At 45.3% G+C, this 21630-nt stretch overlaps 1 protein-coding gene across 9 annotated transcripts in view; it reads right to left on the bottom strand.

Moving 5' to 3' along the window:
* LOC132244636 (probable tRNA methyltransferase 9B) overlaps nucleotides 1-21630 on the bottom strand; it is an 88356-nt gene that overhangs the window by 13252 nt on the left and 53474 nt on the right. For 4 of the 9 annotated variants that reach the window (XM_059716610.1, XM_059716541.1, XM_059716519.1 and 1 more), the window contains 3 exons: nucleotides 11334-11410; nucleotides 9244-9449; nucleotides 7208-7381 (listed from right to left, as the gene is read on the bottom strand). In XM_059716610.1, the coding sequence (XP_059572593.1) occupies nucleotides 7208-7381; nucleotides 9244-9397 (328 nt within the window). In that variant the 5' untranslated portion in view covers nucleotides 9398-9449; nucleotides 11334-11410. The other 5 variants (XM_059716756.1, XM_059716793.1, XM_059716714.1 and 2 more) reach the window with 5 other exon arrangements.

Genomic DNA, 21630 nt, shown 5'->3' with positions numbered 1-21630 from the left:
GGCCACAGCCACTGGCCCACAGCAGATCAGGGAGCCAGGGGCCATGTACAGACCTGCTCCGACACAGCTACTGCTGGGAGCCGCTCCCTGGGGCCTTTGACAGGGGGGCAGAAAGAGGTGGCTGCAAGATGCATCACAAAACACAGCTCACATGAAGCCGCAGCTGGCAGCAATAAGTGAGAGGCTTTCCCAGCCCATTGCAGCCACCAGCACTCTGGGAGGGAGGGAGCAGACTAGCTATTGCTACTAGTCTCCTCTCCCTCCTGCCTGCTCTGATGCCTTCCTCTTCCTGCCGCACTGTGCCTTTTCCCTTCCCCACAGGACTGCCCCCCATGCTACACATTAACTGATAAAGCATTACTGCTGTAAACATACTTACCGTTTAAATGTTTAATCTTTCACATCCCTATTTCCTTTATATTATTTCTTTCCTCTTCTTCTTACTTTTTCTTATTGTCTGTGTTCTCTCTTGTTAACTGTAACTTATTTTGTATCTTCTGATACAAAGCCTTTCTGATTTCATGCCTACATGTTTGCACTATTCTTTTATCCTCCCCCCCCCCCCCCCACACTTTTTGGTCAATTTCTCTTTGATTTCAGGTTATTAAAGAGCTTCAGAGGCAGCCATATTGGTCTATTACTATACCTCCTATCATCCCTTGACATCAGGATAGCTTGCGGTTGTCTTTCATGTGGTCTCTTTTAGTATCTGGCAGTTCTCCTGAACTTATTTTCCCTTAGAATGTTCCCAAGAGATCCTGCCTACCTGTTTAAATTTTTGCCATCTAAAAAGGAAGTATGGATAGAATGGCTTTTGCAGCAACTCTAGACTGAATCCTCAGCTTGTGCGAGTCGCCTCTGCTTAGGGTTACCATATTTCCAGTATCAAAAAGGGGACACCTGTGTGGGGGAGAGGGAGAAGAGGAGCTTGAAGGGGAGGAGGCGGTGAGGAGAGGACGAGAGGAGGAGTGGGACGGGGGTGGATGGGGGAGGATAGGGGAAAGGAGTATATGATGCGGGTGGAAGGGAAGCTGTGATATGCCTGCGTCCTGACTCTAGCACTTACTCCTAAGCCACAGGCCCTACAGCCCTGCTCCTGCCCCTCTCTCCTGACCCACAACCCCCTGCCCCCCCAGCCCTGCCATTGCCCCTTGCTCCCAACCCACAGCCACCTGCCCCCCCCAGCTCTGCTGCCCATGCAGCTCGCACCCCAGTGCGTGAATGCATGCACACATACACACACACTGTCTCTCTCTTACCTGTGAGCAGCTCCTGGGCTCACACATAGAGCAGCCAATCACCTGAGAGCCAATCACCTTGCCGCCCCCCTGCCCCTAGCCCAAGCTGGAAGTGCCAGAGGCAAAGCAAAAACCCAGATATTTACTTGCATTTTAAAAACCTACCTGGACAGGGGGCCAAAAAAGAAGACGTGTCTGCGAAAACCCTACTTCTGCTCCATTAATTTCATAAGCAGATTTATACAAGTTTAGGATCTAGCTCTCCACATTTAAATTTGTTGCATCAGCCAGAAAAATCACAAATTATTCTGAAGTTAACTTTCAGATCCTGACATTAACTTTAAGGAAGGTCACTTGCTACTCTTCATTCCAGCAGCTTCTTTCTTTCCAGTGGGACAAAAGGATTAATGAGATAATTTGGTAATAAAAATAAATGACTTTACTCACTTTGACTATCTGACTTCTATTAAGAAGGGGGAAATGTGAAGGCTCCACCTCTGAGTCTAGAGGGAAGAAATGACTTATCTTAATTAAAAGAAAAAGCCTTTCCTCTCTCTCACTTCATCTTAGGTAATCCAAGACTCCATACATGGGTGAATTTAAAAAGGCTCCATCCATATGCAGCAGGAGAAAGAAAGCTTCATGAAAGAGCTATATATGTGCTTAGTGGATCCAGCACTACACTGAAATTTGGAATAATTCCAGAGCAATAGAAACACATGGGTGCCAGTCCTATCACCAGCAAAGTCAGTGGCAGCACCCCTAGGGCACTCCAAATGGGCCATAAAAAGATGCGAGTTTGTCACGTGAACGGCCACTGAAACTGCTTTACACCTATGCATTGGAAGTGCTTTAAAAATGTCTGACAAAGTTATTTGGGTAAATGTGATAATCTTTTATTAGACCAACTAAGTAGTTGGAAAAAATGTTTTTTGCAAGCTTTCAGGCATAAACACCCTTCACGCTGATCCAGGAATGATGATGGTTGGCATATTATGGCGTCATTTTGGTGCCCATAGCTGTGCCCATGGTCTGGAGGAAGTGTTGGTTATTGAAACAGAATCAGGAGCAAGATTACTACTCAGAGTACAGACCTAAAGATATTACTAAACTTATACACTCATCCTCACACAACAACTTTGATTTCAATAACCAACAGTTCTTCCAGACCCTGGGCACAGCTATGGGCACCACAATATGCCAACCATCACCATTCCTGGATTCTACACCTGCACCTCCAGAAATGTAATACATCTCATCCAGTGCACTAAATGCTCTGATGGAAAATATGTAGAAGAAACCAAATTACAACAGCGTATCAGAGTGAACGCACAGTGAAAATCTATCAGACAAAAATATCCAATTATCTGTGGGTGCACACTTCTCACAAGACAACCACTCTCTCTCCTGTCTCTCAGTTCTAATCCTCAAAGGAAATTTAGAAAACACCTTTTGTAGACAAGCCTACAAACTTCACTTTTGTATCTACTGGATACAAAAAAGCATGGACTAAATACAGACATTGGATTTATGGCACATAGTAACCCCAGGTAACCTGTCTGGATTTCACCAGCTACATTCTATCACCAGTTCAACATTCCTCCCTTTCCCCTTCCCCTCCCCCACCTACCTGTGTCACACCTATTGTCTCCCATTCCCTCTGATCCTCACTGCCACACATTTGCATTTTCACAGACCTGCATTTTGCATATTGGCTTCTATTCTAACATGGAGAACACACAACACCAGCAGACATATGTATGCCTGAAGAAAGGTGTTTGTGCTCAAAAGCTTGTAAAGAACAATTTTTCCAACTACTTAGTTGGTCTAATAAAAGATTATCACATTTACCCAAAGAACCTTGTCTGCCTGTCCTTAGACCAACATAGCTACAACCAACAATCTTAAAAATGCCCAATCGCATGGCAGTCTAAACCCTCATTATATAAGGATTCAGATGAAGGTGCTCCAAAATGGAGTGCCTTTATTAACGTCTGTCACTGTAGCCAGGAGCAGGGCTTGGCTAACAGCCAAGCCCTGTTCCCTATGCTGTCTTTGGAATGGGAGAGGGGAAGGGAGTGGAGGAAGCTCATTCTGGGTGTTGTTCAGCCAGTGCTGGAGGATAGGGCAGGTGGATTGGAGCCCTCACCCTCCAGTGCTGGCTGGGCAACCCTAAGAATAAGCTCCCTTCATTCCTTTCCCCACCTCCCATTCTCTAAACAGTGCCAGGGCTGGGAGGAGCTCTTCTAGGGGAGACAAGCTTCATAGATGCAGTGGATCTCAACTGCAGCTCATCTCCTAACCCCCAGGACCCAAAAAATGCCAAAAGTTTCCAGTGTAGACCTGGCCTTTGCATCACTAAAGGACCTTTTCTTCCTCCCTAGATAATCCCATGGAGGTTGGAATGCAAATATTTAGCCATACCTATTTATGGTTTGACCAAACTGATTACTTGAAGAAGGGTGAGAAACAGAAACTAGGCATGCTTGCTGCACTGCACCCCAAGGTCTCAGAAATCATAAGGTAGCTTTAAAATGGTGAGATTTGTAAATAAATAAATAAATAATTAATTTATAAGCTATTTTCATTCATATTTTGGGTTTTGAACTTTTTTAGTGAGCTTGAACCCCGATTTCAAGTTTATTAGCACTCGCAAGGACTAGAAGGTTTTTTAAAAACAATACAATCAGCTGAGATTCTCACAGAGCTTCTGATTTTGGTGGGGAGGGGAGAGGGAACAACCATCAAATAGCTTGAAACTCATTATAGAAATCACATGAGTTGGCAGCTCTATCACGACTACCATCAATATGGAGCAGAACTTAGATGAGATCAACTCATGGATATAGAACAGATGGTTGTAGCAGAACTTGTGCAAGATACATGTGATGGTGGTGGGCAGAGGAAAGCATGATAGAGAGTGCAGCCACGCTGCAGTTTCTTTTAGTTGAAAATGCCCACAACTGGTCAATTCTGTCTGCAGCATAGCATGCTCTTTGATTCCTTGCTGATGCTAAACTCTCACATAACAGCATATGTAATATATGCTTTCCACAGACTCTGGTTGGCTAGGAAATCTCATCCCATATGGGTGATCAGTCACCTTGCCTTAATTTATGCATGCCTTTACCACTTCTTGGATGAGCTACAGCAATACAACACACATGGGCTTAGTGCTTACTAAACTCCAGCTACTACAGAATACTGCAGAATGTTTCCCCAGCAACACAGGCTACTTCATCAAGTTCATCCTCCTTACACTGGTTTCCCACAGAAACCAGTTCTGGGACCTCAGGGATCTAGGTCTAATCTGTATAAAAGATCAGCAAGAGCTTCAGGATGGGTAACTTCATTTCTGAGGCACAATGAAACTCACTACAATAAGGGTAAAGCTTATCTGTGCAGGAGACAAAGCTTTCTCAGAGGAAAAACAGAGGATGGAATTCTCCAGGGACAAAGCCTTTTATCCTGGAATCCTACAGACCTATACATTTGAGAGTCCCACTTTAAGTACTTGTTAAGTATCTAAGATAATACTTTTTCCTGCAACAATTTTGAAAGCCATTTAAGCTGTATGGGGAAAGGGCTATAGGGCTCTCTGGTTTTGACATGATCAGTCAGAACCAACTCAACTGTTACAGTCTGTTTTTACCTTCAGGGGTCAACCACACTATGAAATAAACTGCCACAGAAACCAAAGGCAAACCCTCTTCCCTACCGTACTGCCCTACATTAAGTGCAATGTACATGTTTTTAACCTTCTTTTTTGTAACATAGACATATAGCAACACATTATTAAAAAAAATTGAAACAGAATGCTACACTGCACACATTTCTCCCCCTGGGGAAAGGATGAGAGAACAAGCATGTGACAGATATTAGTCACACTGCTTAATTCATCACTGGAAGGTGATGGTTATGAACATGGTATGAAAACCTTTATAGAACACAACACAATGCTGTATCTGATATGATAATGAACTCTGAAAACCTCTCTGAATATCCAATGACTTAACATGGACCTGGGATTTGAAAAACAAAGTCCTGTGGGACTGAAAAAGAAGCTGTCTGAGAAAGGAGTGGAGGAAGTGTCAGGCTTAACAGCCACTGACTCTGAGATATGCAAACTATTCACATTTCATTTTGTTTTAACTAAGCAAAGAGTTGTCTCGGCTTATTCAGCTCATGAGAAAAGTAAAGCTAGGTTAGCAAACAGTTATTTTTTCTTTTCTTTTCTTAGTCCATCATTAATAAATCCTGCTTTTAAATAGTCACTTGCTTTGTGGATAATTGGCTACATAATTTAATGCAAGCAGCACCAGAACAGAGGTTGCCTTTCAGCCTCTGAAGAGAGGCAAAGAAAGATTAAGACATTCTGTAGCCTCAATCTCATTTGAAATCTCCATTAAAGTAGCAAGGGTGAGTCACAAAGGGCAGGTAAAGAAAAGGGGAGAGGCCTTAAAGAGAATAAGGAGAGGGACAGGTTGATGGCATGCAAGTGACTGCTATGAATAGACAGGATGAGAAAATGAATTAATATTTTTAATTTTAGTCTAGCCCAAGGACTGACATGACTAACTTTGGTCACAATTTATTGAACAGCAAGATGCTTTATGCAGAATTTAAGTATGCCATTGCAGGATTTCACTCAAAGCTTTAGCTTAGTTGTACAAAACCAACAGTGTCCTATTTCTAAAGTATTCAGCTACCATGTGCCCATTTCTGCTTATGTAAACATGAATTTTAGCTTGTAATTACCTGATCTGAATGGGCTAGTACAGGTTTTATACCTCTCCAAATGGTAAGCATGCCACTTTCTAACCAAGCAAAAGGTAAGTTAACTCCCCTTCGGTCTTCTCTTCCTCTTGTTGTCCCCAAAGGACAGTGAGTTTGTGCCCGGTACGCTTGTGCCAATAAACACACAGGGGTGAAGGATCCAACTTAAACTTTATTTCTGCGCAGAAAGCGGTGCTTGGCAATCGTTCGCAAAGCAAGCACCCCCACCCAAGTGGGCATTAGCCTTATATAGCCTCTTCTAGCTTTACACGCTATGCAGTTACTGTAGGTTGCCCCTTTTGGTCCATGCGCACTTCACCCTAGCTAAGACCCCTCCCTAGTCAGTTTGAACTTGCCTTTGTGACAGTGTAATTTGCTGATGTGGCACCTGTTATTCAGCAAGCTCAGCCAGTAACCCTCCTTTCCAACTCCTTAGGGACCTTGCTGATATGGCTTTCCCTCTAGCAAGGCCAGCAATTAAGCAACTAGGCAACAAGCGATCTCCCCCAGCCTAAACAACCTACTCTATGCCCTTGGTTAGATAAAATACTTTTTCAAAACATACAGCTGTTCCCAAAGTATAAAAAAACCTATAAAAGTTTCAGGGGTACTCATCACTCTTGTGTTCTACCAAAATCCTAAAATCCCAGCAGGGAAAAATCTTTAGAATACCAATCCTAAATGTCTTGAATAGCTATTAAAATGGCAGGACCTCTTATAGTTCCAGCTGAATGAAATGGGCCTGAAATTCCATTCCATTCTCCCGCTCTACGTGTTCATTTTCTTTCTGGAGACTGCTATGCTAGCTGCTGAACAGCTTCCATTCTATTTTCCTGATGACTAGTATCCACATTTCAAATTCATACCACTGCGAAAAACTAAAATAAGGCACTGTCAATAGGATTTTGCAACCTCCCACACATGGTGTGCTTGCACCAGTACAAAACAAGATTCATACCAGTACAACTTACCTGATGAAGTTACTAGTATGGTGATGCAAGTTCTGTTTTGTAGTGATGTAACATCACAAGATGTGTACTACACAAGCTGTAAAGTAAGACTGGCCACTTCTAAGACTGGAAGGCATTGTGCAGCCAGGCTAAAAGCTCAAAACACATTAGATATCAACAATAAGTAACAGGAATCCCTTTGAAGATTTGGTTTATAGAAAACACCAATGTCCAGGTACTTACCAGCAATGGATAAGACAGCATCAAAGCACTCGTTCCGATATGGTAGGCATAGGCTATGACATAGCATTACTTCATGGCCATCATTTCTTGCTGTCTCTACCAAAGGGAAGCAGTAATCACAGCCCAGTTTATAGACTTTCGAATTGATATGGAGATATTTGCCATTTCCACAGCCTGAAAAGAGAGGAGGAAGAAAGACTGTCATTCAGTTTCTGTGCAGAAGATGTTATCTTGATGTAAGTGATGAGAAGTGCCCTTGATTAACCTCAGTAGTTTGTAAAGCTCCGCCCATTGAAAGAAAAAACAAATTGAAGAATTCATCTTGCCATTTGCCATTTAGCACAATGGGGGCAGATGGTCTCATCTGTCTAGTAGGCTCTCTGCTGTGTGAATGTATCTGTTCAGATGGAATTGCCAGAGAGCAATTGGCCTTTCTGTAGCATACAGAATCAATAGCATGTTATGTTAATGATGTCACTGCTTTTTTGGTTGAAAGAGACCAAAAATACTAAATGAAGCACCCTACAGTCTTAGCACCACTTTGAATTATTCCCTTATATTGGAAGTCTGATAGATAAATTAGAATACTAAGTGATTAAGTCACAATTAGACCAAGTCATTAAATCCATTGTTTTGTTGTTAACTGCTGCTAATAGCTGTTGCTATGTCAACTATGAAGACCACAACAACCTTTTTTTGGTATCTCCATGCGGTTTTCTCTTCCCAAAGTACAGTAATCCTGTGCATAAACGATGTAATTAAACTTTAGCTCAGACCTGTTTTAGGCTATCATATTAAAATAAGTTTTAGTTATCTGAATCTGTGCACTGTTAAATAAGAGAGTTTGTAAAAGCATGTTATCAAATTGCATATAAGAAAGTTACTCGATCTCTTTTCTCATCTCTTGCTTGTTGGTCTGTTATTAAAAAACAAACAAACAAACCCAGTGCAGGCTAGTTTAAGCTGGGGGCAGCAAGTGCATTCAGTTAACACAACAACCTTTCATTTCTGAAAACCTCAAGTTAAAATTCTGTTTTGACAGAGGTAAAATTAAGTTGGTTCACAGTGCATATGTATTTGGTCACCATACACACATACACACAAAAAAACTCACTGTGAAATAGCCATACTTACTTAGGAGAAGGCCCCAAAATGAAACAAATGTGTTAAGACCAGGATCAAGACTAGGATGGACTGGCAGGGCATTGTAGTCGAGTCTTTGTAACCCCTGGACATGTTATGTTCTCCACTCAAGCTGTTATCATTGACTGTTTTATGAACTTTCTTAGAGTGGAAAGGAAACAACAAAATGGGTTGGAAAGGTTTAGGAGTGGAGAAGCTATTTCTTTTTATTTTGAGTCCAGTGTAGGTCAGTAGAGACTAGGATTTGGGCCATATCAAACGGTTTCTTTGGTGGTCAAAGGTTCAGTTTCCAGTGGACAGGTGTCCATACCACAATTCATGTCCTTTTCAAAAACTACTTCTTACAGAATTAACAGGAATAATAGCAAAGCCATCACCCAATCATGACATGTTGTCCTTCTAGGCAGCAAAGGGAAGCTTGCACTGGCAGGGTCCTGGCTTACCAGGCTTTAGAACAACAGACGATTTTAACTTCTTATGTTCTTCAGCCTGTTAACTTCCATATCTGCTAGCAACATCTTAGAAGTAAAAATGTAGGAAAATATCAGTAACCTCTTGCACAGCTGTTTAGTTCTTGTATAACTTCCCATAACAGTTGGTAATGGGAAAGGGGCACTGATACACTGTTTGCATTTATTTGTGAGTGGCTTTGGAAGCTGGTACATTATGAAAAGGGAGAATGGGGCAAATTTGATAGTCTGTAGCCTATGAAAATTAAAAAGACACTGGCCAGTTCTAAACTCTGCTTTGATTTTACAGGTAAGCACTTATATCAAACCCTAAACCTACACCAAAGTGGCCTTGATCATCTCCCTCTTTATAGTATTGTTTAACATACACAGCAGATGTATCTGCCTTTGATTGTTATCAACCTGATGAGTGAACCAACTTACCAATATCAGCAATCAGGCTGCCCAGTTCTTGATTTGAAATGAATTTCTGTACCTTTGGCCAAGCTTTGTAGCGTGCGTCACTGAAGTGAGGAGCAATTTTCTCATACACATGATGGACATGGTCCTTCTCCAGCTGGCTTGCCTCCTTCTCCATTATAAAAACATTAGGCTAAGTCACTGAACCCAGGGCAATATTCCTAGAGAAGCTAAGAGGAGGAAACAAACACGAGAAAGGCATATTAGAAACATGGGTGGTCTGTTTCCAAAATTCAACCATAAACTTTAAGCAGTATGGTGCAATTAGTTTTGAAAAATATTATCTCCATTTATTGCTTGGGATGGAATATCATCATAAAGAGAAACCACTGTTATTTTTAACGTAAAAAAGGATTGTTGTTTTTTCTGTGCTGCTATCCAAAGTCATAATATATTGTTTTTATAGTATAAAAGGAGTATTGAAGGAATTCTAAAAATTTTGACGTCTTGACATTTACTGCTGGACTAGTAACTTACTTTTGTTGCTCTATCTCAGAAGTTGTAAACTTGGGCTTCATGGCACCCTTTTCCATGAACTTTCAACAAAAAAGAAAGATTTCTATCTTAGGAAGAAAAATCTCAAAAATATGAACAGGGCATAAACTGATGTACTGATGCCTGCCAAAATCTTCTCCCAGTCACAAACGATAGAATATTGTTTATAGAATATTGAATAGGCTATAATAGAATAGTAGCATTGGAAATGGCCTCATGATATCATGTAGTTCAATCTCCAGCTCAAAGCAGAATTGTTTCTGACTAAACTATCATATTCAGGTTATGGTCCATTGTAGCCCACAGTGCTGCAGTTTGGCCAGTCCTTTCCTAATCTGTATTTGTGTATGCAATTGTTCTCTCCCAAGAGCAGGACTCTGTTCTTGTCCTTACTGAATTTCATTTGATTGATTTCTGACCATTTCTCCAGTCTATCCAGATCATTCTGGATCCTATCCCTCCCCTCCAGAGTAGATGCAACTCCACCCAGCATGGCACTGTCTGCAAATTTACTCAGTCCCCTCCTCCAAATCAGGGCTGTCCAGCTTCTCAGTGGCCAGAGGCTGCATGAAGTGGTGGCTGCATGCTGTGTGGGCTCCCTTGCCATGCACCCCATGTGCACACATGGGCTCCCCCACCATCATGAAGTCTTCCCTGCACTCCCGCCATCGCCATGCGACCTACCACAACTCCCACTGCCATACAAGCTGCCCTGCAATGCACCCCCACACATACAAGGGGGCTCCCTTGCCACTATGAGGTCGCCCCCGGACTCCCCCTGCCTTGAGCTCCCACTGCCAAGCCACCTTGAGCTCCTGTGAGCACACAGGATCCCCTGCCACCTGGATTACAAAGTCCCAGGCTCCTCAGGACTTGCTGTCCTATTTCCAGGGGTTGGGACAGGAATTGCAAGGCAAACTAGGGAGGGAGGCTCCAACAGCAGCAGCAGCCAGAGCCCTGAGGAGAGCAGCACCTGGGAGAGAACAGTTTAACCCCTCATTGGCCACATGGGCTGCTCTAAATCATTAATGAAGGTAATAAAATCAGGCCCAGGATAGACTCCTGGGGAACCACACTCAATAACTCCTTCCAGCTAGACACAGAGATACTAAAGACTACTTGTTGGCTACAGCGATTCAATAAGTTCTATATCCACCTTCCAGTACTTTCATCTAGTCTGTATTTCCTTAGTTTATTTTACGAGAGGTTTTGAGCTCAAATCTCAGTAGAACCTTAAATTAGCCCTCTAGTTCTAAGATGTGCGAACTGCCCCATTCACTTATTCAGTGTCCCATTTGCATGCACTGGCCTGAATGGTCTATGCTTGAGGACTTCCTGTTTGTCAATCCATTCATAAGATTTCTGAAGCAAGATAACTTTCTGCAGCTTGGCTGGATTGGCACAATGCATTGATATTAGTTCTAATCACAGGAAAATAGATAGGCCTGGTGACTAAAATCCAGCCTATTGCACCCTTATCCTTTTTGACACATTAATTCACTGAGAACTGCCCATTAATTCAAGTCTTTCCTGTTCTTCATCCAAGCTAAAATTCATACCCTTTCTTCTTGGATGCAGTTGGCAGCTACAGGACAGACTTAAAGAATCAGGTTCCTGTGACCTTTGATTAAGAGTTCTACAAAAAAAAAGAAAGAAAGAAAAATGATAATTACTTGTTTGTTCTGCTTATAAAAATCACTCCTCCAATTCACAGACAAGATCAGTGTTTTGGGTCAATGCTTCAGGGTCCAATTTAGCCACATTTATGCACATGGAATAACATTGTAGTCTTGACTTCCTGTTGTTTTCCACGTAGGTAACAGTAGAAAAGTAGGGGAGGCACTACCACTAAAGAATTGGGCTCTACAGCCACACTTGCAGGATCTGATGTCTCACTTGGCACAATTCTATTGTCCTTTTATCTCTTTAAAACTGGATTGCTTTGCTTTATTTCCATACAAAAGGCACCCACAACCTACAGACAACCTGCAGGCTCTCTCTCCGCTACAGGGCCCATTATACCACCATTCTGTACTCCTGTTGGTTGCCAGCCTGGTCTGGACACAGTTTAAGATCTCAGTTCTTATTTTAAATGTCTTCACTAGGTGGGTTAAGACCCAGCTGTGTCAAAGACCACTGATCTCTTAGGTATGTTTAAAAAGAAAACTGCAGCATATTGGGCCTGCATTCAAACCTATCGAACCAACAGTAAGGAATCCCTTGTGAAGTGCCTTTGGTTTCACCATTTATTAACACCTAAACCGTAAACCCTGGATTTGCTCTCTTTCAACAGGCATTCTAACATCACTGTAAAATGGCCACGATAACCTGCTCCTAAAATAAATTAGCCATCTCAAACTAACCACAGGAACTGGTTTCTTTTGGAGGCTCATTGATGTACTTTTTGAAGTATGTGATGGGGTCTAGTTATTACAGTGGTTGCTACTTTCAAAATGCTTATAATAGATGATAGGGAAATAACAGTAACCATTACTTGTCTTGCTTTTAGTCTTTCTTGCGCAGCAGTACACTGGCTGGTAGAAATGAGTATGGCACAGTTCTGCAATCACATAAGTGCTAATCTTCATGCATGTGAGTAACCCTACTGAAAGTGAATTTGGTGGGGCTGCTCACTGACAGAGTTAAATACAAGCAGTAGCATGTATTAAATACAAGCAGTAGCATGGTTGGAGCCTAAAAGGGAAAAATATTTTTTTATTCTTCATAATATCCACATTCTTCTACTAGGACAGGGGAGGTGGGGAGTGAGAGGAGAACTGTTCTTTGGAAAGACTTCAAAATCATCTCAACTTGTTGCCTTATTGGATGAGCAAAGCCAACGACTTGCAGGTTGATATCAGATCACAGAAGTGGAGGGAAAAGGTACCATTTCTGTTTTACCATAAGTTTGAAATCAGGGCACCTTACTTTCTACTTATTAGGATGAGCATTTCAAACTTATGTTGCCTTTACAGTTGTATCTGTATTTGAATTCAAGCAGATAAATAGACCACAGTGTTAGAAAAAAGATATCTGTCACTTGAAGTGAAAAGTGGGCATTTAGGGTGCAGACAGATGTTCACGCCCCCACTCTAACTCATGACACTTTACATAAAGTGCCATGAGTTAGAGCACTCCTCCCACCCCCAACAGACATTTAGCTGGCTGCCTGCACTGGCCCTCCGGGCCAGCAGGTGGGGGTGGTCCAACAATCTCCAAAGAGGCTGCTGATCTGCTCCTGTTCCCAGCCCCACCCCCAGCTCCAGGGCTGTCAGGAGGGAGGGAGGTGGGAGGAAGGAGAACAGCAGTGTGTTGCCAGCTGGCTTTTGCTCGGCTTGAGCTGGAAGGGAGCAGGTAGATCAGAATCCCCCATTCCTCATGGCTCCCCCAACACCCCTGGCTGGGGCAGCGGGGGGAGCTGGGCTGGGCCTGCAAGGCATGGGGGCTCTGAATCAACCCCCCTATCTCAGGCCGGGCAAAGCAGGGGGGAAGGAGCGGCACAAGCTGCCAGCTTGTCCAGCCTGAGCTGAAGGGTGGGAGGGTGGATCAGACCTGGGGGCTGCAGGGGAGGGACTGTGAGGCAAGGGAGCTCCAATACATGCCCCACTCCAGCTCAGGCTGGGCAAAAGCTCAGCCAGCAGCACACTGCTGCTGGCTTCCCCCTTCCTCCTCCCTCCTTGCTAACAGTCCCAGGGGTGGGGCTAGGCTGCATCAGCCTAACCCCAAACACACAAAAAATTAACCCTATGAACACAGTTTCTCTAAGGCACAATAAAGCAGAGCACCTTCATCTGATACCTCATTTGAGCAGTGTTATTTTTTTGTGCACTTTAAAAGTGCTCTGCAGCTGTGCATGTATGTCATGGCATGGCTACAAAGAGCTTTCAGGTGCCAATCATGTGAAAAATGTAACTTCTGTCTGCACCCTTAAAGACCTACTTTAAATGTTAGATACAGGGATTTCGATGGCAGAAAAAATAACCAAGTTCTGTTTAAACATGTCCTCTCTTCTCAAACAAAAAATGGAAAATATAATAACAGCTATACACAAGAACCAACTGAAACCAACATGCCTTACTGGACCTGGTATTGGCAACGGTGGATGACATGGTAGGAGACCTACAGATCAGTGGTCACCTGCAGGACAGTGATCACCAAATAACAGAATTCACCATAAGACGTTGTTGACTGGGTAAAGTAACTAGTAGGGTGAAAGTGCTGGACTTTAGGAAAGCTGACTTCAATGAACTCAGGCGTTTAGTCAAGGATGCCTTCAGAGTAAGAGTTTTAAAGAGTTGGGAGCCCAGGAAGGGTGGCTGTGCCTTAAGGAAATGATCCGTCGGGCACAGAGGGAGACGATCCCGATGTGGGGAAAAGTGGGGAAAGGGGCCAAAAGGCTTCCTTGGCTGACCAGAGAAATCCAGAGCAGTCTACGGGCTAAAAGGGGGGCATATAAAAAGTGGAAACGAGGACAGATTACTAAAGAGGAGTATACCTCCTCTGCTCGCGCTTGTAGGGAGGCAGTTAGACAGGCCAAAGCTACCATGGAGCTGAGGATGGCATCCCAAGTTAAGGATAACAAGAAATTGTTTTTTAGATATATAGGGAGTAAAAGGAAGGCCCAGGGAGGAATAGGACCGCTACTAAATGGGCAGAAGCAATTGGTGATGGACAGGGGGGACAAGGTTGAACTCCTCAATGAGTTCTTTGCCTCAGTGTTCCTAAGCGAGGGGCACGACAAGTCTCTCACTGGGATTGTAGAGAGGCAGCAGCAGGGTGCCAGACTACCAAGCATAGACCCTGAGATGGTGCAGAGTCACTTGGAGGAACTGGATGCGTTTAAGTCGGCAGGCCCGGATGAGCTCCATCCAAGAGTACTGAAGGCACTGGCTGATGTCATTGCGCAGCCACTGGCGGGAGTATTTGAACACTCGTGGTGCACGGGCCAGGTCCCGGAGGACTGGAGAAGGGCCAATGTGGTCCCCATTTTCAAGAAGGGGAGGAAGGAGGACCCAGGCAACTATAGGCCAGTCAGTCTCACCTCCATCCTTGGCAAAGTCTTTGAAAAAATTATCAAGGCTCACATTTGTGAGAACCCGGCAGGAAACATTATGCTGAGGGGAAACCAACACGGGTTTGTAGCAGGTAGATCATGCCTGACTAACCTAGTCTCTTTTTATGACCAGGTTACAAACCACCTGGACGCAGGAGTAGGGGTTGATGTCGTGTACTTAGACTTCAGGAAGGCCTTTGATACGGTATCCCACACCATACTAGTGAACAAGTTAACTTGGATGACTACACAGTCCGGTAGGTGGCGAATTGGCTAGAGGGTCGCACCCAGAGAGTCATAGTGGATGGGTCGGTATCGACCTGGAAGGGTGTGGGCAGTGGGGTCCCGCAGGGCTCGGTCCTTGGACCGATACTCTTTAATGTCTTCATCAGTGACTTGGACAAGGGAGTCAAATATACTCTGTCCAAGTTTGCAGATGACACAAAGCTATGGGGGGATGTAGACACGCCGGAGGGCAGGGAACAACTACAAGCAGACCTGGACAGGTTGGACATATGGGCGGAAAACAACAGAATGCAATTCAACAAGGAGAAATGCAAAGTGCTGCACCTAGGGAGGAAAAATGTCCAGCATACCTACTGCCTAGGAAATGACCTGCTTGGTGGAACGGAAGCGGAAAGGGATCTTGGAGTCCTAGTGGACTTCAAGATGAACATGAGTCGTCAGTGTGACGAAGTCATCAGAAAAGCTAATGGCACTTTATCGTGCATCAGCCGATGCATGATGAACAGAACCAAGGAGGTGATACTTCCCCTCTATCGAACGCTGGTCAGACCGCAGTTGGACTATTGCATGCAATTTTGGGCGCCACACTTCAAGAGGGATGCGGATAACCTGGAGAGGGTCCAGAGAAGGGCCACTCGTATGGTTAAGGGCTTGCAGGCCAAGCCCTATGAGGAGAGACTAGGGCACCTGGACCTCTTCAGCCTCCGCAAGAGAAGGTTGAGAGGCGACCTTCTGACTGCCTATAAGTTCATCCTGGGGGCACAGAAGGGAATTGGTGAGGCTTTACTCACCAAGGCACCCCTGGGGGTTACAACAAAAAATGGCCATAAGCTAGCAGAGAGCAGATTTAGATTGGACATTAGGAAGAACTTCTTCACAGTTAGAGTGGCCAAGGTCTGGAATGGGCTCCCAAGGGAGGTGGTGCTCTCCCCTACCCTGGGAGTCTTCAAGAGGAGGTTTGATAGGCATCTAGCTGGGGTCATCTAAACCCAGCACTCTTTCCTGCTTATGCAGGGGGTCGGACTCGATGATCTATTGAGGTCCCTTCCGACCCTAACATCTATGAATCTATGAAAGATGGAGGTAGCATCTCATTTATAAATGGCCACTTCAACACTGTGGCTGTTACTCTCTGCCAGTCATAAAGGTGTAATCCCAAAAGGTATCCTGGGAAGAAAGTTTCTACAAGATGGCAGTCTGGAGGGAGGAGATGTAGTAAGAGCTAAGCAGTTGTTATAGAAGAGGCTGCCCCTGTGGTATATATACCATGAAACAGCTAATTACAATTGCACTGCATGTTGTCCATAAGCAGAGCTTTGGAAAATGTAAACACTTTACTTAGCAGACATCCATCTCTACCTTACACAAAATAAAAACTGCTATTCTGAAGCAGAATTATACCATACAAAATTATGCTACACAAATCATAATTAACAGATACATAGTAGCAGTTTAACATGATTGCTTGTCATGCAATTCTTAGCTAAATTTGACACAGCTTGATTGAAAGTGAGATTAAATTTGAGCTTCTCAAACTTCTCAAAATTCATTATAAACTGCTGAGCTCATAAACATTTATTACTTTCTAAAGTTTTATGAAACCTCTGACTGTTCTCATCGCATAAAAGCCCCCACAAAGCTTGAGTAACTAAACTTTGTTTGCAGAACACTGACAGAATCCACTTCAAGCTGCAGGGTTACAGCTTGTGGGAGGGAAGAGGCTGGGTTTCTGGAAAAGCAGATTTTGATTCCCTGTGGGTGTGTCTACACAACACACTTTACTACACAGTCTACTGTGCAGCAAAGCATCACTGTTTACACTTATGCACATTTACTGCATAGTAAATTAGTCTACTCGCAGTTAGCTGCTACCTGTAAATACAGGTAGTAAATTAACTGTGCAGTAGACCAGGGAAAGAGAACTCCCTGTCCCCTGTGGCCCCCTGATGCTCAGGCTAACCAGGAGCAAGTGGGGAGCTTCACTTTTGTCTGCACCATTTAAAAATGGGTATAGAACTTTAAATTAACCCTTGTTAAATGAGGTATTAAATTTGAAGCACTGTATTTTACAGCACTTTAGCACTTCAAATAACTTCTTTATGCTGGTCAAATTTCTGGTGATTCCACCAGTATCCCATTGGCACTGTAAGGTTGGTTAGTGCCAACCTCCATGCTTTCATAGATTTAATAGATTTCATAGATTTTAGGGCTGGAAGGGACCTTGAAGATCATCAAGCCAAGCCCCCTTCCCCAGGGGCAGAAAGTCAGCTGGGGTGAAAGGATCCCAGCAAGATGAGCATCCAAATGTTTCTTGAATGAGTCCAGAGTAGGTGTCTACACCACTTCTGGAGGGAGTCTATTTTAGGTCTTGGGGGCTCAGACAGTAAAGAAATGTTTTTCTTATGTCCAGCCTAAAACAGTCTTGAAGGAGTTTATGATCGTTGGTCCTTGTTTTTCCTTGGGGTGCTCTGGTGAACAAACGTTTTCCCAGATCCTGATGTACACCCCTTATGTACTTATAAGCAGCCACCAAATCCCCCCTAAGCCTGAGCTTTTCCAGGCTGAAGAGTCCCACGGCTCTCGGACACTCTTCATAAGGCATATTCTCTTGCCCTTTCATCATGCAGGTGGCTCTCCTCTGGACTCTCTCAAGCTTCTCCACGTCCTTTTTAAATTGTGGAGCCCAGAACTGGATGCAGTACTCCAGCTGCGGCCTCACCAAGGCCGAGTACAGTGGGAGGATGACATCGTCAGATTTACTTGAGAAGCATCTATGGATGCAAGCCAGAGTTTTATTTGCTTTACCAGCTGCAACATTGCATTGGTGGCTCATGTTCATCTTGTGGTCAATAATGACCCCCCAAGTCTCTTTCATCAGTGGTGCTAGCAAGCATTGCACTGCTGAGCTTATAAGTATGCTGCAGGTTTTTTTTCCCCAAGGTGGAGTACCTTACATTTATTGGTATTGAATGTCATCAGGTTTGTATCCACACACTTACTAAGTTTATCCAAATCAGCTTGGATTACTAGCCTGTACTCAGGTGTGGACACTATGCCTCAAAGTTTTGTGTCATTGTCAAACTTGACCAGTGCGTTTCTGACACCAATGTCCACATCGTCGATAAAGATGTTAAAGAGAACTGGTCCAAGGACAGAGCCTTGAGGGATGCCACTGGTTACGGAGTGCCATAATGATTCGCTACCTTCGACTACTACTCTCTGGGTCTGACCTTGGAGCCAATTTCCCAGCCATCGGACTGTGGGTTAGCCGAGCCCACAATTGGCCAATTTTTTCCATGAAGAGGTCATGGGACACCAGATCAAAGGCTTTTTAAAGTCCAAATATATGATGTCAATCTCTTCTCCCTTGTCCAGGTGATGTCACCTGGTCATAGAAGGAAATGAGATTGGTCAGGCAAGACCTACCCGCGACAAACCCATGCTGGCTGTCCCTCAGCATGTTGCCCTCAGCCAGCTTATCAAGAAGGGTGTCTTCGATAATTTTCTCCAGAATCTTACCGGGGATTGAGGTCAAGCTGATTGGGCTGTAATTCCCGGGATCTATTTTCCGCCCTTTTTTGAAGATGGGTACCACATTGGCTTTCTTCCAGTCTTCAGGTACTTCACCTGAGTACCACAAATTTTCAAATATTTTTGCCAAAGTTTGGGCTATGACACCTGCCAGCTCATTGAGTACTCTAGGGTGTAATCTGTAAGGACCAGCTGACTTGAAGGAGTCCAGCCTCTCAAAGTGATCCTTTACTAGATCAACACGGATGCTGCGTATAAATACACCCTCATCCTGGCTGTCCCACGTCATGCTAGGCAGGGCGGTCCCATTGGGCTGATAAAAGACCAACACGAAGTACCCATTAAGCAGGTTGGCCTTTTTCTGGGTGTCTGTAATCAGTTGTCCCATTTGGTTCAGCAGGGGTCCAATGTTACCCTTGCTTTTTTTTCCGACTCCCTACATATCCGAAAAAGGGCTTTTTATTATCCTTGATATGTGAAGCCAGATGGATCCGCTCCCTGCAGGTACGGACTAGTTATGAGTACTCCTCCTTGGTGATAATTCCAGCCTTCCATCCTTTATAAGTCTCTCTTAGGCTTAGGAGGTCCTCAAGTTCCCTGCTGAGCCAAGGGGGTTGCTGTGCCCTTTTGCTACCCTTCCTCCAAGATGGGATGGCCATGCCTTGTGCTGTCAGGATTGCTCCCTTGAGGAGCAACCACTCCTCTTGGACTCCTCTTCCTGTCGAGTCATGGTCCCTTAGGGCCTCGACAACTAGCCTACTGAGCTTGTCAAAGTCTGCTTTCCTGAAGTCGAGGACTTCTGTATTGCTGACTGACTTGCCAGCTTTGCAATGGATAGTAAAGGTGATCGGCTCATGGTCACTATCACCCAGCGTTCCATCGATTCTTAGGTCACTGACTAGATCATCCCCTTTGGCCAGTACTAGGTCCAACAATGCTTTACCTCTTGTCGGCCCATAGACTTCTTGAGTCAGGTAGAGCTCGTCCACGCACATGAGGAAACTTTGTGATCAATCGGATTTGGCTGAGTGCTCTTCCCATGAGATATCTGGGTAGTTAAAGTCTCCCATGACAACCATGCACCAAGAGTGTGCAGCCTCAGCCAGTTCCCTGGTGAACTCCTGGTCCAGCTCTTGTTCCTGGTTAGGGGGTCTTTTAACTCAGAAGGTCTCTAGTCATCCTCCCTGGGTGCCAATGTCAACTTGCAGGGATGTGTAGCTATCCTTGCCATAGAGAGCTACACCCCCACCCCTTTTATCTGCACGATCTCTCCTGTACTGGGTATAGCCATCTATACCTGTGGCCCAGTCATAGGTGGAGTCCCACCAGGTCTCTGTTATCCCTATGAGGTTGTAGTCATTCTTGTTTAGCATGAGGACCAGTTCCTCCTGTTTATTCCCCAAGCTCCTGGCATTGGTGTACAGGCACATAAATGTTCCACTCGGGGCCCTTGCCTTCACTACAGGTCATTCCGGCGCTAGGGTAGGGATGAGTTCTCTTAAGTGCCTTAGGCTGCTGGATTTGCAGAGGTTGCCCAGTGGGCTTGCAGTGGTGGTAATCCCCTCAATCCCTGGCCGACTTAGTTTAAAGCGCAGTCAAGCATATCAGCCAGTCTGGCTGAGAAGAGCCTCCTCCCCAGCAGAGTGATGTGGAAGCCATCTCTCCCCAGCAGACCACTGCCCCTCTCTCACCGAAGAGCAGATTGTGATCATGGAAGCTGAAACCTTCACAAAGTCAACCAAAGACTGTAGTGCTGGTGTCAATCTCAATCCTCCTCTCTCTCCTCAGCCCACAGTCCAAAACTGGGAGGATCGAGGAAAACACCACCTGCACCGCCAACCCCTTAAGCCCTGCTCCCAAAGCCCTGTAGTGCCTCATGACCCAGCTGGAATTGCTCTGAGCCGTGTCATTTGTGCCCACATGGATAAGGAGCATAGGGTAGTGGTCGGTGGGCAGGATGAGTTTAGAGATCCTCTCGGCCATGTCCCGGATACAGGGTCCTGGGAAGCAGCAGACCTTCCAGGCTAAGGGGCTAGGGCAGCAGATTGCACCCTCAGTCCCCCTCAGGAGGGAGTCTCCCACAATGACCACTCTACGAGTGGCCTTAGGGAGAGCAGGGACAGCAGCTGTGGGTGAGCCTGAATTGCCAACAGGAGCTGGCAGCTCTGCAGGCTCTACTGGGGCTGCAAGAGGTTTGTACCTGCTGTAAAGCTCCAGAGGGGCGGGGACCTTGGTGCAGTGGGCCTTGGGGCCATTGATCACTTAGTCCAACCCCCTGGCCGGACAGTATGGGAGATTCCTGAGTCCTCCCTTGTCCTGGAAGGTGACCTTGGTCTACCCTCCTCCTGCAGGGGGTGAAGGGCCTGGCAGTAGGAGTCTATCCCCTGCTAACCATCCCTGATGGCATGCAGTCTCTGGACTGCAGCCTGGAGCTCCTCTATCTGGCACCCCAGAGACTCCAAAATGGAGCAGACCTTGTAAGGGGAGGTGGCCATGCTCCCGGTCCCATGTGCCTGGAATCGTGCCAGGCAACCCCCGCAGCCAAGAGCCAGAGGCTCCGTCTGCATGGAGCCCGGAACCATGGGCATCCGCATTGTGCCCATCCACATTGTGCTGCTGGTAGACTGGCTACTGATGGGACTACACTCCCTAGGGCTCACTGGCAGGGCCCCGGGCTCACCCTCCTGCTCACCCTCCTGCACAAACTCCCATACTAACTCACGCACCAGACCCAGAAGCATGCCTGTTTGCGCGTTCTGTTTGTGAGGCTCTGGTTGTGTGGCTCCCTGGGGGGCTGGGCAAAGTAGGAGCCAGGGAAGGGCAAGACCCTCCTCAGCTCAACTCAGCTGCCCCGCAGCTGGGCTATGTCCCTCCCACCATGGGCCCCACTTACTTCTGGCTATGCTGAGGGTCAGCGGGGTGCTCTGCTGCTGTTGGGGGTCATTGGGGGGCTTTGGAGTTCAGAGGTGCGATGGACTTGCACTCATGGGTCTCATGCCACTCCCAGAGCCTGAGGCTTTTTTCCT

This window comes from Alligator mississippiensis, chromosome 1 (genome assembly GCF_030867095.1).
Source record: "Alligator mississippiensis isolate rAllMis1 chromosome 1, rAllMis1, whole genome shotgun sequence".
In the NCBI taxonomy this organism is placed as follows: domain Eukaryota; kingdom Metazoa; phylum Chordata; order Crocodylia; family Alligatoridae; genus Alligator; species Alligator mississippiensis.
The sequence above is the reverse complement of the archived record's forward strand: the minus strand, read 5'-3'. Positions and strand labels throughout refer to the sequence as shown.